Source organism: Episyrphus balteatus, chromosome 4, assembly GCF_945859705.1.
Source record: "Episyrphus balteatus chromosome 4, idEpiBalt1.1, whole genome shotgun sequence".
Classification (NCBI taxonomy): domain Eukaryota; kingdom Metazoa; phylum Arthropoda; class Insecta; order Diptera; family Syrphidae; genus Episyrphus; species Episyrphus balteatus.
Genome location: NC_079137.1, coordinates 63,862,855 through 63,880,693, shown reverse-complemented (window position 1 = coordinate 63,880,693; position 17,839 = coordinate 63,862,855). Strand labels below are relative to the sequence as shown.

Sequence of the window (17,839 nt, the reverse complement as noted above, 5' to 3'; positions counted from 1 at the left end):
TATTCATTTTCTATTAATTTCTCGTTTATATTAATTCAATCTTAAAACTAATACTTCTATTTCTTCAACAGGTACCACAAGTACGCCAGCTTGAAGCAGTTTACCCAAACAATGTAGAAAACACGGATCTGAACAAATCTGGTAGTGATTTTGACGGTATAGTATTTGATGGTACAGCTGATGCATGGAATATGGTTGAACCTGTTGCTGGTGGTTTGACACGTAGTGAAATAAGTGTTGAAGATCAACAATTATTACCACAATCTTCAGTAACAGTTTCAATATTTGAAGCTTTAGCTGATATTTTATCAAAAACCCCTACAACAACAACTTCAACTACAACCACAACTACAACAACAACATCAACAACTGAACTTCCAGATATAATTCAGGTACCGGAGCAAAATAAAATTGACTCCATTACATCATCAACCACTGTAAATACACATGATGATGTTGAAAATCCAACAACAACAACTACTAATGAAATATTAATTACGAATAATGATCGCGATGGGCGTTTACTAAATAGTGTGGAAATTAATTCATCCACAACAATTCCAATTTCCACTTTACCTTTTGATCCTAAAGATTCCTCTGAAACAATAACAGTCCCTCAATCAGACACATCAGACACAACATTGCTTTTTAAATCCCAAACAGAACAAACAACAACTACCCCTGAATTAACTACACTTCCCACTGAACCTACCCTTACTAATTTAAACCTTACTAACATTAGTACTAGATTATTGGAATTAACAACGCTAGAAAGTAATCCGCCAACAAGTCTACCAATGCCATTTTTGGCAGATGCACTAACAACTCCCGGTAGTAGTTTAATAACACAACCGCAACTAATTGCAGCTATAAGTAACTTTTTGGATACTTCCGTACAAAATGCTTCTGATACAATGGCAACAACTACTACAGAAAATACCACAAATACAACAGCAACACTGGATACAAATAGTACTCCTACAGATGCTTCTACTACACTTTCTCCTCCCATAACTACTACTTTTAGTGTTCCCACTTCTACGGGATCGCCACCGGTCACAATATCATTCCTTGATCTTTTTACCATTCAAGCTAAAAAGGTTAATCAAAATACAGAAGCTGCTGTTGATATCCATCCGATTTATAAGGGACCAGAGGCAACAACAATGCCTGTAAGTGTGGAAAAGAAACAGACAACTGGTCGTCCAGTTAACATAAACGCGTTTTTCGGTACTCAAACATACCCTTCGATTTCTGTTTCTGGAAGTACTTCTACTGATCGAACTATTGATTATTCTAGTACTTTTTCGGGAACTTCAGAAGTGACTGGTGGCGTGACCACAGATACTGCCATTCCATTTACATCAACTCTTGAACCAGATACATCTACTCTTGAATACACTACTCCTTCACAATCATCATCCATTCGAACCCAGTCCTTACCAATCCATTTGAATAGTATCATAGGTTCCACACAGAAATACGATCAAACAAGCCCATTTAAAACAGTTCAAACTGATATCACAACAACAATACGTTCCCGTTTTGGCAACAGACGTATACCGATTTTACCAGCTGGAACTGTACAAAGCACAACTAACAAGGTTTTGACAGAAATCCAAACAAGTTCCACAAAAACACCGATTTCAACATCTACAACAACAACAACTGTCATTCCAGTGTCATCTGAGAATAACCGACAACAACAACAACAACTGTCAAAAAATATCACTACAACAACATCATCAACAACAGAACAAAAACCTATTCAAGATTTCTCAGTTTATGGTATTTTACCCAATAATACAGTCGTTCGAAAACGCCCACCTCAAAACTCACGTCAACTTGATATTGGCATTATGGTGTATGGAATATTACCAAATCAAACTGTGGTACGGAAGTATCCAAATGGCACATTGATGATTGTTGATTCATCTAAAGATGTCGAAGTTATCGATATCGATCCGAAAATGCTTTTCAATCCATTTAGTGAATTATATCGTACCAGTCAAAGCAGCTTACTACTAACTACACACCGTAGTACAACTTCTACACATCGATTAATTGAAAGTAATCATATATTAAGTTCGAGTTCAAGTTCAAGTACAGAGGTGGTGCCAAATAATAATATAAATAATTGTAATAATTCTTCCACTTATGATGGTAGTGGTCGAAGGGGAAATAGTATTAAAGATACAACAGAAAGTGGTAACACTGATTCAACTTTAACTACTAACACAGATGACGAGAATCTTATACAATGGCTAAGTGATAATGAGGATAATATATACAATTCTACTATTCTAGTTGAATCTAATACGGTATGGATTTATATTTAAGAAAATTTAAATATAAATATGAAATTTTTAATTTCGTTTTGCACACAGATTTTAGTGTGTGTGAAAACATATTTAACATAATGTCATTAATTTTTGGTGAAAATGAAACTGTATATATATAGTTTGAGATCTTACAAAACTTTTTTACCTTTTCATTTTCTTTGATACCAAACGTCAGTGATGTCTGATGATAAAAGTGTTGAAGTATGATGAAACAAAGTACCTACTAGAGTGAAGATTGCTCAAAAGTAGTATAGAAGAGTAGTATTTTGAATGATATGGTAGTGAAGTAGTATAGTAGCTAGTGATGAAAAAATATTTTTTTTTATTCCTGTTCAATACTGTGCAAAAGAAACAATACACAAATATGTATACATATTCAGATATCTGTGAGTAAAATTGAAAAATACACCAAAATGTCAGTGCTGTCAACATTTTGTTATTAAACCAGTTGGTCCATTTTTGAAGTTATACTTCTTATGGGAGGGTGGGTATGAAAATTTCCTTTTTGACAAGAATGTCAAAGGGATTATGACGCGATCACCATGGGTAGCAGGGCTGTCGTTTCACCTCTAGAGTAGGCAGTACTTTAGTATTTAAAAATGCAGTACGCTGCAGTACGGCAAACAAAAAACACACAACACGTTGCAAGTTACATGTTTCATGTGACAAGTTGCATGTGGCATGTGGCAAGTACCATGTGGCATGAAACATGGTGCAAATGCATGTTGCATATGGCAAGTAGCACAAGGCATGTGGCAAGTTGCCAGGGTTGCAAAAAGCTCACATTTCAGCTCAGCTCAAATTTCGAGCTAGGTACCATAGTTCAGCTCATTTTAGCTGATCTGAAAGTGAGCTGAGCTGAAAGTGAGCTTAAAGTGAGCTAAAAGTGAGCTGAAAGTGAGCTGAGAGTGAGCTGAGCTGAAAGTGAGCGCCCCCAAATTCCAACGCCAATATCTCGGAATTTGGAAGAAAATGAAAAAAAATTTTTGATGCCAAAAGGTAGCGGGGACTCTAACCTACATTTGGGTACAACTCCTATCCTTGTAGGTCCACGCGTTCTCAAACCAGGAAAACTTAAAAGTTAAAAAAAATTGGCACGATTCTGAAAAAAATAGGCATGATGTGACGGTTTAACATGGAAGGCGATTTTTAAAAAATCTGACAATGTGCGAAGCATAGGCCCATGACACAAGCTATCATTTGGCATCACTCCCAAAAATTGTTCTCAAACGGTTTAGCTTCCAGGAGCGTTCAAAGATTCGGGGATTTTTCGAAAAAAAATTGTACCCCAACTTTCAAACGCGATTTTCTCGGAATTTTGAAAAAAACCGAAAAACCGGATTATACCACTATCGGGTAGCTGAGATTATAAGCATTCATATGAAACCACTCCCATGTCTTTAGATCAAAGCGTTCAGATCCCAGAAGTTTTTTCGCGCCCCCAACTTCCAACGCCTAAATCTCGGAATTTTGAATAAAATGAAAATAAAATTTTTGATGCCAAAAGGTAGCGGGGACTCTAACTTACATTTGGGCACAACTCCCATCCTTGTAGGTCCACGCGTTCTCAAACCGGGAAAACTTAAAAGTTAAAAAAAATAGGCACGATTCTGAAAAAATAGGCATGATGTGGCGGTTTAACATGGAAGGCGATTTTTTAAAAATCTGACAATGTGCAAAGCGTAGGCCCATGACACAAGCTATCATTTGGCATCACTCCCAAAAATTGCTCTCAAGAGGTTTAGCTTCCAGGAGTGTTCAAAGATTCGGGGATTTTTCGAAAAAAAAAATTTACCCCAACTTTCAAACGCGATTTTCTCGGAATTTTGAAAGGAGTCAAAAAACCGGAATTTTGTTTTATGATAAAAAAAGAAATATTTTACTAAAAAAATAGAAATATATTTACTATTAAAAAAACCAAGAGAAAAGATCACGAAAAATTATCTGTTTTATTTATAAAAATATCCATGTGTTAAAATTTGAGCTGAGCTGTGAGCTGAGCTCAATTTTGAGCTTTGTAGCAACCCTGCAAGTTGCATATTGCAACTACTAGTGCTGAAGCACACACAATTCTCATAAAATTACCATATCGCACATTTTATGCGCAATTCGTTTACTTTCGTTAAGCATATACCGTACGTTCTGAACCGCACAACATGAGTAAATTTCACAGAATAAATTGAAAACTACATGGACGCAAGGAGGATGAAAGAATTAATTTATTGTTCACTTGATAAAAATGTAAAAAACGAAGTGTGGATTAATTAATTTAATAATAGAAATTAAAAAAAATATCAAATGAAATTCATTTACATAATACTGAATGAGAAGTATAACTTCAGTCGCGTGTAATGTGTACACACACTCTTTTTTTTGTTTCTATATTTTGCCTTAATGAAATTAAGGATTTTTCTTTTCGCATCAGCAACGCTTAAGCTGGTGAAGTAAACAAGAACACATTTACATTAATTTGTGAACATTTGTCATTCATCACAAAAATGTATGTACACTGAGGGAAAAAATAAATTGAAGTTGAAACGTCGTTGTTTCAAAGATGAACTACTTTGATTTATGTGACTTTAAGATACGAAACCATCAAAAATTAACCTTTTTTCCACGTTGATTTTAAAATGTCCATCTTCAACGCAAAATCATTCCGAATAATAGTTAAATCAATGTGGTTTTTATTGATTTCACGTTGTTTTATGGTGGCTTTTCCCTCAGTATATGTATTTGGATTTAACCCGTTGTAATTCAAGATCGTAAATTTTAAAATTAATAATGTCAATCGAATTGCTTTTAACTATAACGCATTTTTTTTTTTAAATTCAATATCTTCATTATTTACTTTCAAACGCATTTTTGTATTGTTTTTCGGCCTGAAAAATTAAAACAAATGATGCAGAAAGCTTATTTTTTGGTCTAATAAACAATTTGTATACTCTTTTCCACAAAACAATTGCGCTAGCCAGAAAAAAAATATTTTCACTTTTGTACTTTTTCAAAAAGTGGTGTACGTAGTTAAGCCTTAAAAATCATTTAATGTTTATTTTTAGCACTTTTCAAAAATCCAAAAATCCAAAAATAAAACTCTTGTGTATAAGTTTGACAGCTATAAGACAACAATAAATAAGGTTTTTGATCACATTTTCCAAATTTAAACAGTTGTATAAAGTTATACAACGTTTATAAATACGGGGGCGTATGTTTGTACAGGAAAAATATTTTTTCTGAATTTCGTATTCTTTACACAAATTTGCTTGTTCTCAAAAAAAAACAAAACCGAAATTTCAACGATAACTGCCATTTAAAAACTATTGACGCAACTTATTAGAAATATGGTATACTAATACGTTATAGCAATATTTAAAAATTATATTATAAGCTTCAAAAGAAGAAAAACATAGTTTGTATAGTATTTGTGGGACATTTGTTGTTTTGTAAAAGATATGTCACCTGCGCTACAAGGGGTTAAAAACGAATCTTGATATGCCAGTGAAAAACGCTAACTGCTGTCAAAAGTGGTTTACTTGGCAAGTCGGTTATCACCAAGACTTTTAAATGCTTTAAAAAATCAATGACCATAAAATCCCAAAATTAAAATACTCAAAATTTAAGTACTCTCTTACGCTAGGCTTAAAAAGTTCTATTCATTTGGTTTATTTAGACAAATCGTCGCCCTAGTATTGGAGTGCCGTATACGCCAAATTGCATTTTTTGAACTAGGTATGCAGTCGTATGTTTTCGAAGTTGCTCTTTTCAAATCTGCTATCCGTTTTTTTCTATCTTTTTTCGTTGCCGAGATATTCACTATTGTTTTGACAAAAACATGAAATTTTGGCATTTACGTCAAATTTTTCATGCAATGCAAGAAAATTTTGAGAATTGTTTTGACGTACGTTATGTTTTTCTTTGACGTACGTGTATATGAATAAAAGAAACTTCTGATTTTCATGGCGTATACGGCAAACTCATTTTGGACAAAAATTTAAATATTTTGAAAACAAAACGATACTAAAATATCAAAAAATACCAGCGGTTAGTTCTTTCGCAATTATCTTCCGAACATTTAAATGTGATTTCAAAAAAATGTAAAAATGGCGTATACGGCAGTTCAATACAAGGGCGACGAAATGTATTTGCTGTGTCTTCGAATCCCAGCTTCCAACTAAGGCTACCAGTTCCGATGTTGGCAGGTTAGTCCCGATATCTGTACCCATTTACAAAATGCTCCGGTTTTTTTCCCGACATTCCGGTTTTCAATAACTTTTTTCTAAAAAAAAAAACCAGATAGAGAATTGATATGATCGCTATAAAACACTGTAAATATTTTTTAATGCAAATGCATTTAAAAAAATTATTTTTACAACCCTGCCAAGCCATGTTTTCAATTTGTAATATTTAAGATGTTTTTTGCGAGCTAAAAAAGAAAACCAATTATCCAGCCCTGTGTAAACCCCACAATCAAAAATTTGACTCAAACTGTTTAATCTTTACATTAAGTGAATGGTCAAAGAAGTCAGATGGTTAAACTATTCATTTAATAGAGGAAAATAAGAAAGTCACTGTGGTGTATACATAACTTTTTTTGTATCAACAATTTTTATTTGCTTTAAGATTTTAACATACAAAAAGTTGCGCATACACCACAGTGACTATCTATTTTAAGAAAGCTTAAAACAAAAATATAACTAAGTAAATTGTGTTTTGCATCAGTTGGCAACCATGAACTATAATTTTTTTTACTGAATTTGTACTAATTGGTTTAGGTCCGAGATAATTCATGAACCGGTTCACAACCGATTAAAAAAAATCTAAAGCACAAACCATTTTACTGTTTAAAATTATTGAAATTCGTTACAATTTAAAAAATAAAACAAAATAATCAACAGTTTCATGGTCACCAAAAAAACAAAATGACTTTTTGAATTAAATAACTTGTACAAATTGTAAAAAAAAATTATGTTTTGGAAATTATTTTATTCTAACAAAAATCAGTTCTAACAAAATTCATAAAAAAAAACAATTTTCCTTGTAAGATACATTTATTAGGATCTTCAATTTTATTTCAAAAATTTTTTGAGATTAATTTTATTAACATTTCCCAACCTAATGATACAAAAATCTAGGAAAATGCAGTTCTATTGGATTTACTTAAAAGAAAATACATCAAAACCGATCTACCATCGAGATCTTCGAATGTGGTAAGTTTAACCACAGCAAGAAATATTATCGAAGAGAATTCAATTCCTGCCAATAAAGAAGAAGATGTTTCGGAAAATACACTATTCGACTCAAGTGAAGAAAAAGTTAGTAAAAACAATTTTTCTAAAATTTCTTCAACAATTTTTTTTTTAATATTTTTATTTACAGAAAAAAGATTCCCGTGAGGATCTCTTCCTGCCAAATGTTGGTTCAGTGGTGCCAAATCAACGTTTCAACAACAATAACGATGATGAAAATGTTATTTCAAAACAATTTGACACATCTTATGCCAATGTTGGTATTGGTAGCATATTTGCTGGAAATAAAGGTAGAAAACTTGATGATATCACATTACAACGTACAAAATTGTATCCAATTAATTATGAGATGGCAACACAAAATACATCAACAAAACTATTTCCCATACACAATAAAACACTTACATCGTCCACAATGCACACACAATCTACATCAGGCATCAATTTGAATAATAATAGTAATCATTTGATTCAAAAGGAATTATCAGACTTAACTGATAATAATGAAGAGGTGGTGAATCGTACGCATGGTATTGTTGTTGAAAATCATCCAATCGAAGTGATTGAACGATTTGAAACGGCAACACCGAAGCGTGATGGGGAGTCGAAATTTATTGATTTTGGTATTTTGGAATCGGAAGTCGATTCAGAAGCAAATGGTGATTATTTTATGGATCCAGAGGATCGTTTGAAAATTATTGATTATGGGTTTGATTTTGATACAGACGAAGAAGGTAGTGGTAGTATGAATAATGTAAATGAAGATGATAAAAATGATGATGGTGGTTTTGAGAGATTGGGTAATGTGGGTGACAGACAGAAAAATGTTTCAAATGTCAAAATTGAAACATCAACCATTTTGAATGCAGAAATCAATTCAAATGTCAATTTAAGTGATGCCCAATCTGATTTTAAAACTCTAAAGGACGATTCTGAGTCAACAACAATTTTGAGAGATTCTGAAAATACAGTAACAGAATCACCTTTTGTTCATATTGTTTTTCCAGAGGGTGCTCTAGAGTCATCTGAGAAATTTTCTGACATTTATACAACGGTTTCGCCGTTGAGAAATTCGTCAACTTTGTTTGAGTCAGAATACCTGATTCCAACCAAAAAACCTGAGACGAGTCAAAATAAAAATATTTATCAACGTTTGACTACCTTAAGACTTTTTATTGATAAAGATACAGCTGACAAAAATAAAATTTCCCACAATACAATAGTATCAACAACTACGTTAAGATCAACTTCTTTAGACCAGGGAAGCATTGAGACAGATCTAACTGATATTCCTTTGAATATTAAGAACGACTCAGCTCTTTTAGAAAACTCTTTCAAATTGTCAAATGATAAAGAATCTGGTAAGAACTATGGGATTGTGTTAGAAGAAGAGGGAGAGGGTCAAGGGTTCAAAACTTTATTATCTAATGGTTCTCAATATGAAACGAAATCTGAAGACTTCTTCGATTCTGATTCCAAAATTTCTGACTACCTTGATTCTCCCCTCGATAATTCTTCAACGAAGAATAGTTTTAATAATAACATAACGTCAGTTGAGTTCAGTGATGTTAAAGAATTGGGAAATGTACAAAAAACCGAAGAAATAATTTCAGTACATTTTAATACCAGTTCTATAAGTTCTTCTTATGACTTGAATTCCTCAAGTAATTCCTTAAAAGTTCAGAAGGCTCATCACGTTGATTCTTTTGGTTCACAGTTAAACAGTTCTGATGAAAAAATGTCCTCTGTCCCTGTCGTAAATGAGTCTTTATTGATTCAAGACCATCCGAACTCCGATAAGTTTGATCAAGCTAGAGTTGAAATGAATTCAGAAAAATCAACTGCTAATATTGATTCCGAGACTCTAGAAGGTTATAGTGAAATAACGCATAACTCTCAACCTGAAACTGAAATTGTTCCCGTAGAAATACCATCTATTTCTAATGATTCATCTGATACTCAAGATCAATTTTCCAACATTTCTAATGATTTTGAAAAGAAACAAAAATCTGAAGAAATTATTTCAGCTGGTATTTCAAATTCTAATAACGATTCTCCGTCTGAAACAAGTTCTTCTGAAAACTACAATTCTTCAACAGTATTGAAGATTTCAGACTTGAATGCAAATTTGTCGGTGAATCTAGCTCCAGGAGCTCAAAATTTCGATACTGATCGTTTTCAAGATGATTTTTTGTCTTATTCATTTAATAAAACTGATGAAAGTGATATGAAGAATTCTCCAGTATCTGAAGAAACATTTTCTGTAACAAATGATAACTTATGGATTCAAACACCTGATAATGTGTCGACTAGCTACATTGGAGCAGGTTCATTTGATAATCTTGCTTTAACCAGAAATGAAATATTGAATGAGAATAAATCTGAACTTCAGACTCCTAATGTTGATTCCAATACATTGAAAGCTGATATTAATTTGAATAACTTTAATTCCGATAAAGATTTAAAAATTATTGAACAAACCAGTGCAAATGATACAATGCCTAATGAAAATAACGAACCATTTATAAGCAGTCCACTGGGTGAAATAGGTTCTTCTGAGGACTTAAATTCAGTGTTAGGAACTTCTGACTTAAATGAAAACTTGTCAGTGAGTTTAGCTCCAAAAGATCAGAATTCTGATAATGATCGTAGTCAAAATAACTCTTTCGCTAATTTGTTTAATAGTTCTGATGAAAGTAGCATTAGTTTTAGAGATGCACCATCTTCATCAGAGCGCACAACTTCTTCAATAAATGAAAATAGTAATTCTTCACTAATATTACCAATTTCTAACTTGAACAAAAATTCGTCACTAGTTTTACCTCCCCAAGTTCAGAATTCTCATCCAATTAGTAACCAAACTGATTTCGTCATTTCATCGTTGAATGACATTGACGGGAGTAAAACCGATTTGAGAAATGAAATCGGTGTTCTAGTACCCTCTGATACAGCCGAAGATAATTCTTTATCTATTCAAAACTCCAAAAACTCGTCTGATAGCTATAATGATGCACAATTGTCTGATAGTTATACCTTGACTAGTAAGCAAGGTTTCAATGAAATAGCACCTACTGATAAAAATTCAGAAACAATGTATGCAATCGTCAGTTTCAAGACACCAGAAATTACAGATTCAGAAACTTCCAACTATAGTTCTGCTAATGAAAATTCAGAACCACAGAATATTTCAGTGGAAGTTGCAACTATTTCGAATGATTCGTTATTACTTTCTGATAACCTTGAAGCTATGAACGACCAAAAGGAAGCAATTTCTTCCAAAACTAATTTAGATTCAGATAGAAATTCTTACCAGGAAGCAAGTCTAACTGGAAAAGATAACTCTAATGACGTATTTGCTCATGAAAATTATTCCGAAGTAATAACTTCTACAGCTGATTCCAAGAAAATAGAAGGTGAAACAATTTCTACTCATTTGAAACCAGTAAAAGATTCAACCAGTAATTTGACTTCTAACCTTAAAACTTCCGAAAATTTTCCAGAAGTTTTCAACGATTCAATTGAAACACCTGTTCCATCTTCCAAAACAACAGAATTAGAGGAAATAGTTGGTACAATGGAATCTGACAACCTGCCAACAGAACAATTGAATGCTCCAGAATTCACAATTATTAAAAACGAAGAAGAAAATTTCGACAAAATTTCTTCTGTGAAATCTAGTAAAATATTGACTTCAACGAATAAATTTTCTCCTAATGTAGTTTTAAGTGCCGAAAGAGAACAAAAAGCAGAAGGTTTGTCTATTGATAATGTTGAATCTCAAACTATAGTTATGGCTCCTACAGCTAATAACTCTGAAAGTAACGAACATTTTTCGGAACTATCAAATTCCAAAAATAATACCGCAGAAAAAGAAAAGTCAACAACGACGAGCTCTTCAAGTCTTCAAATTTCTGAAGAGGAAGATCAAGTCCATTCTATAGGTGAAGAACTATTAATTACTAATATACATTCAAATTCGTTTAATGGGATAAATGGAGGAAAAGTGGATGATGTTCCTTCTCAACAAAAAGATCATTCTGAAGATATCAATGTTAAAATTAGTGATTTCACCAAATTCTCAGATGATTTCAGTGAAAAACTGATTCCAATTGACGAAAGAAAACCTATAGATCTATTAGTTGAATTCAAGAATAATTTAACGAAAGGTTTTACAATAAGTGAAGCAGTTATTGAAGATGGAATTTATGTTCCAAATTTGGAAGATTTTGTTGAAACTTTAAATGATCCAACGAAAAATTTTCTAAAGGTCTTAAATTTATCACACACAATTCAAAATATTGATTCAAATAATGAACCTTTTGTTTCAATTGTTGAAACAAATTCCTCTCATCAAGTGGATTCTTCTAGGAAAAATCAAATAGAAAATCAAGAAACTGAAAGCTTTAACAATAACAAAGAAGATAACATCTTGAAAAGTTTGAATTCATCAGAATGGTCTACATTTGTAGAAAACTCAGCAGAAACAACTCAAAATACTGATTCAAGTAAACAACCACTGGATTCGGTTGTTGAAGAAGATTTTTTAAATCAAAATTATTCTTCTACAACAAAGCAATCAGGTTTCATTGATAACCTAAATTTATCGAAAGAGTCTACTTCTACAGAAAGTTCTACAGAAGCAATAACAAATATTGAGTTGAATAGAAAACTTCAGGATTCAATTGTTGATAACTCGTCGAATCAATTTAAATCAATCAATATTAATCACAGCGTTTTAGCAGAAACAACATTTAAACATCCTGAACTTGGTTCTGATACTACAAAACTGCAACCAGTAGAACAAATAGGGACCGTACTTAATACAACTAAAATTGTAACAGGCTTGAACTCATCCGGTGATTATATTTCCGTCACAGAAAGTCCAATAAAAGCAGATACTAAGTCGACTGAAGGAGCTTTCATTTTTGGTGATAAAGAAAATTCTATGAAACACCCAGCGGATAATCAAAGTCATGGAAGTTTTGCAACGGAATTCAGCGATAAAACAAATAACTTCGTGAAAGGTTTTAACTTGACTAAAGTTTTATCTTCTACAGAAAGTTCAACAGAATCAACTAAAATTAAAGAGCTTAATAAACAACCACAGTATTCAGTCAATTCTTCCAATCAAGTCGATTCTTTCAAAACCAGTCGTATTAATGGTACTGAAAATTTTAAGAACAAACTAACAGAACTTAAACCAGTAGAAGAAAATATGACCGATATTGAAAATGATATCCACAAAAGTTCAATCAAATCAGGTGAAAATATTGAAGAAGAAAGATCTTCGGGTGATGTAGACTCTTCAGTAAAAATTCAAGCAGCCAAACCAGAACCTGAAACCTTTGTTCAAGATTTATTAAAGGACTTGAAATTATCAGATGAGTCCAATTCCACAAAAAATTCAACCAATGAAATTGAGTTGAATGGACAACACTTCGATTCGATTGGAGCTGAAAATTCTTCTAATAAATTGAATTCTACTAACACAGAAAGCGAAAAAGTTTATTTTGAAAATTCAGTTGAAAATGTTGAGAACAATTCAAAACATAACTTCGTCGATACTGATAATAATGAAGATCAACTATTAAGAAAAACACAGTTTAACATTTCAAGACCTGATCAACTAAACAACGGTAATGTATTGAAAATTGAGAGTTCACTGGAAACTGTGAAGAATATCGGCTCACAAAATGAAGAAAATTCTTTCAATCAAGTAAAAAATATTCAGACGGAAAATGAAAATCTTCAATCAACCACTTATTCCACAACTTCAACAACTATTAAAGACTCTGATTTGAATGATTTTGAATTTGTTCGTTCTACTCCTAGCAGTGATATTACATTCGAAAACGAACTTAAGGTATCAGAAAAGCTAGGAGATGAATTTTTGTTACCAGCAGAAAATTCTCAACAAAAGCTACAAGAAGTGGAAAACGACAGTGACAATCCTAGGACCAGTGATCAAACTCTTCTTCCCGAAAAAGCAATTTCTTCACTCAGTCCTCCTACTTTTGAAACTCAAGGGAATAATGCTCAAACTCTTCTTCCAGAAAAAGAAATTTCTTCACTAAATTCTGTTAATTTTGAAGGGTCTGAAAAATTAAAAACTGATACTGAAGAATTGATTGATCAATATTCAGCAAGCAACACTTCTGATACAAATTATAGAACACTTAGTGTTGATGATTTTTTCCAACAATTTGAAGAGCAAGAAGTTGTTAAACCAAACGATGATATCTTTACACCGAGTGTCGAGGAATCTATTCCAAAAATTAGTTCTTCAGAAAACATGAATGATGATAGTAAAATAATGACAATTGAAAGAATTGTTGATAATTCAGAAGCATTGAAGATTGATTCTTCGGAAAAGCCTGTTAATAGTGTTGGGTTACTAAACAATTCTTCTGATATCAATACTCAAAGTGGAATAATCGACGAAGATTTAAGTGCTCGAAAAGACCAAGAAAAATCAACTGATACTATTAGTTCTAAAGAAAGTTTTGAAATAGGAGCTAATGATAACCAACAATCTGAAAATCATAGTAGTGAATCTTCAATTGCTCCTAAAAAGCTTTTTGAGGCTGAGAAACCAGACGATGCATTTTCTAATAAACCAAACACTGATGAATTCAAGCGCATAGAAACTCTATCAGAAATGTCTAATATCAAAAAGTCTGCTGAAGAAGAATTGGTCCAAAAACATCCAGATGATTTTAATACTAATTCTAAGACAGAAATTTTGGACATAAACAATAATGAAACAATGTCGAATGATTCAGAAAATTTAGCTCCTAAAGATGAGAGCAAAATCTTTCATACTGGAGAGATTTTTCAATACCCCGACCTAAACCAGGAAATAGAAGGGCTTAATACACGTAGCCAAATCAGTACACCAAATAAACTCGATGTCTTCACTTCTCCGTTGAGTGATGATATCACAGACAATTCTTCTTTGGACAAAAACGAAGATCTTCAAAAGAAACATCATAAATTCTCAAGTGAAGATGTACAACTTAAAACAAAGGTTTCTCCTGAAAAAATTAACAGTCCTGTTGTCGAAATTAACCAAAACATTGAAAGTTATTATCAAAATAGTTTCGAACCACATCTAAATAGTGAGTTTATTAAAAAAGTTCAACAAGAAGTTTTTGAGAAGAATAATCCGAGTGAAACACTTGTTGATGATCTAAATAAACAATATTCCTCCAATACTGCTACTAAGGTTATTGATCAAAATTTTAGTAAAAACGACGAAATCATTTCTACACGGGAAGATTTTAAGGCTAATAATAGAGTTCCCTCAAAAAATGTTTGGACTTCTTCAGTTTCTTCGGAAATAGTAGAAATACCAGCCTCTCCTGAGAGTCTTCGGAATGAAAAAATTACATATTCTCCTGCAACAATTGGTAAAAATAGTTTCGGAACACCTCAGAACAGTGAAAACAATGCCCAAAATAATTTAGAATCAGCTCAAAAAGATGAATTTTTAAAGAATTCGGTAAAGGAATATCCAGAAATTGTTCAAGTAGAAACTTTCAAAAAAAATGAATCCGGAAATAAAACTTTAGAATCCTTTGATCAGTATATACCAACAGATGGATACTATCAAAGTTTTGATTACAATTTTGGAAAAGGTTCAAATATTTTGAAAGAATCGATATCAAATAGTGATGCAGTTCTTCAAGGTGGTTCAAATGATCAAGAACATAATTCGGAACTAAATGTTTCTCCGATTACAAACACTTCTTCAATAAATGTTTGGGCTTCATCAATTTCTACGGAGGACGTAGAAAAGCCAAAACTACCTGAAAGTCTTCTAAATGAATCATTACCAGAAATCAAAGTCCCGCCGACAGCAATCGAAACATCTCAGAACACTAGAGATAATGTTCAAAAAACGATGCAACCTTTGCAGAAAGACGAGATTTTAAGGACCTCTGAAACTGAATATCCAGGGATAATTGAAGTAGAATCTTTGAAAAATAATGAGCCTGAAAACACTCCTGTTGAAGTCTATAATCAATATTTGCCAACAGATGGATACTATCAAAGTTTTGATTACAATTTTGGAAAAGGTTCAACTTCTTTAGAGGAAATCAAAGCAAAGAATGATCAGGCTCCCGAAAATAGACCAAGTTCTCAAGAAAATGATTCAACACTAAGTGGTTTGAAGACTGAAAACTACACTTCATCTAAAGAAGTCTGGAACTCACCAGTTTCTTTTGAATCATTCCCAAAGAAATCTTCCTTTGTTGAAACCAATGTTACTGATGGTTCTTCATTTAAAAGTTCCTCTGATTCAGATGTTCTTACTTCACCCGCACTCGAAGAAATACCTCCTTTCTCTCCCAAGAATGAATCTAGTACAACTTTAAGCTCCAAACCTTTCATTTCTATTAAACCTGAAAATAATACTCCAATTATCAAAACTTCTTCTTTCTTCTCCAATGCTAACATTGAATCGTATGATGAAAAAGCCCAGACCATTCCGGCTTACATCAAGTCACAATTTGATTCTGTTTTGAAGATTGGTGAAGAAATAGCAAAACCTTCAGATGAAACTACTCCAATAGATGTTTCTTCTTCTCAGCCAATATTTTTGGATCCTTTGATAAAAACTTTGAATGTTACTTTTGGAAATAACGATGAAGATCAACATGTTGTTCCAAGGAAGGGTGTTGTTTTGATTGAAGAAATTAAAAGTCCTTTGTTAGAAAATATTAACCCTATTTCTTCTAGTACAATATCACCACTAGAAAATTTAGCTTCTTCGAAAAATGGTGGGAAATTAATTCAGTCAGGGCTTCTAAGCGACAAAACTGAGAATTTCTTAGTTCCTCCAGTTCATTTGGAAGAATTCCTTAGTTCTTATAACCAAGTTAAAAATGATGGTGTTGAAAGTTTTATTCCTGAAGCTAGCTCAGAAACTCCCAATCAAAGTTTCAGTCCAATAAATCTTCAACCATTACTTAAAGTGTATGTTCCTACAATTTCGTCAACTGAAACTACCACAACTTTAACACCGGGAGCCCAATCAGAAAGCCCTATTTCCGAAATTTCCTTGTCAGAAACAGATAAAAAAGAAGGAAACTCATTCAATACTGATAAACATTCCGAAGAACAACAAAGGCCAACTTCAACTCAGACAAATATCTACAGTTCAAGTTTTGATGTAGCCTATGCCCCCGAATTACACTTTTCAACACAAATTCCGATCCTTCAAAGTGCCGATCAGATTTTGGAACAAAATATTGAAGTTTCATCTGTGCGACCAGTAGCTTCAAAAGCTGACAAAGATAAAGTATCGAAGATTATTCTTGATCTCCTGAATAAATCAGAGCAAGATAGTGGAAACAATTCAGATTCGGCTACAAACTTTATAGTTCCGAGCTCTCCTAGAGACTCACATGATAACACACTTCTAGCTGATAAGTTGAAAGTAAATTCTGTTATAAAAAGCGAACTTAAGATTGTACCAGGCACAAAGACAGAAGAACATTTGCGAACACCCACAGAATTTCCTGAGAAAAACACGAGAGACAGTTATAAGGGCTTCATGTCAGAGTCTATTGCTTTAGAAAATCTAGTACAATCTTCCCCAAAACTAAACGAAGAACCTTTCAAAAGTCCATCAGCAACTATTAAACCTACATTCAAATCCGAGTCTATTGCTTCAGAAAATCTAGTACAATCTTCCCCAAGACTAAACGAAGAACCTTTCGAAAGCTCATCAGTAACTATTAAACCTACATCGAATCCATTTACGCCTTTTACTTCAAAACCTTTAACATATCCCCCAGTTACACCTAGCTACGAACAATATACAAAACCTCCCGCAGTCTTTTATCCAGTTAATTCTCCTAAATTTATAAATCCCACGTCGGAAACTAAAACAGCCATAATTATGCCAACTAACTATGAAAGTGCAACAGAACTCGATCAAGTTTCGATGATCTTTCCTAAAGACTCAATGCCAACACTAAATATGGCATTGCCTGGTAATTTACATCAAACTTATACAAAAGAAAGACTTCACAAACCATTGTTAGGTCTTATTCCGACCACAAAGAAAACCCCTATTCCAGAAGCCTTACCGAAGGCAAAGTCCAATCATGTTAAGTCTCCTAAAGAACAAGAATTTAATATTCCCCTAAAACCTATTTATCCCCCGTCATATTTTGAAGAGTCATCGACTTATAGAACGACTGCTACACCACCACAAACGACTAGAACCGTTTTTGAAACTACAAC

General features: G+C 32.9%; 1 protein-coding gene across 3 annotated transcripts in view; it reads left to right on the top strand.

Moving 5' to 3' along the window:
- The window catches only part of LOC129917943 (mucin-2-like), a 98,073-nt gene that overhangs the window by 70,736 nt on the left and 9,498 nt on the right, over nucleotides 1-17,839 (top strand). For all 3 annotated transcript variants that reach the window (XM_055998191.1, XM_055998189.1, XM_055998190.1), the window contains exons 5-7: nucleotides 72-2,321; nucleotides 7,472-7,651; nucleotides 7,716-7,875. In XM_055998191.1, coding sequence (XP_055854166.1) covers nucleotides 72-2,321; nucleotides 7,472-7,651; nucleotides 7,716-7,875 — 2,590 coding nt within the window. The remainder of the gene's footprint in view (nucleotides 1-71; nucleotides 2,322-7,471; nucleotides 7,652-7,715; nucleotides 7,876-17,839) is intronic.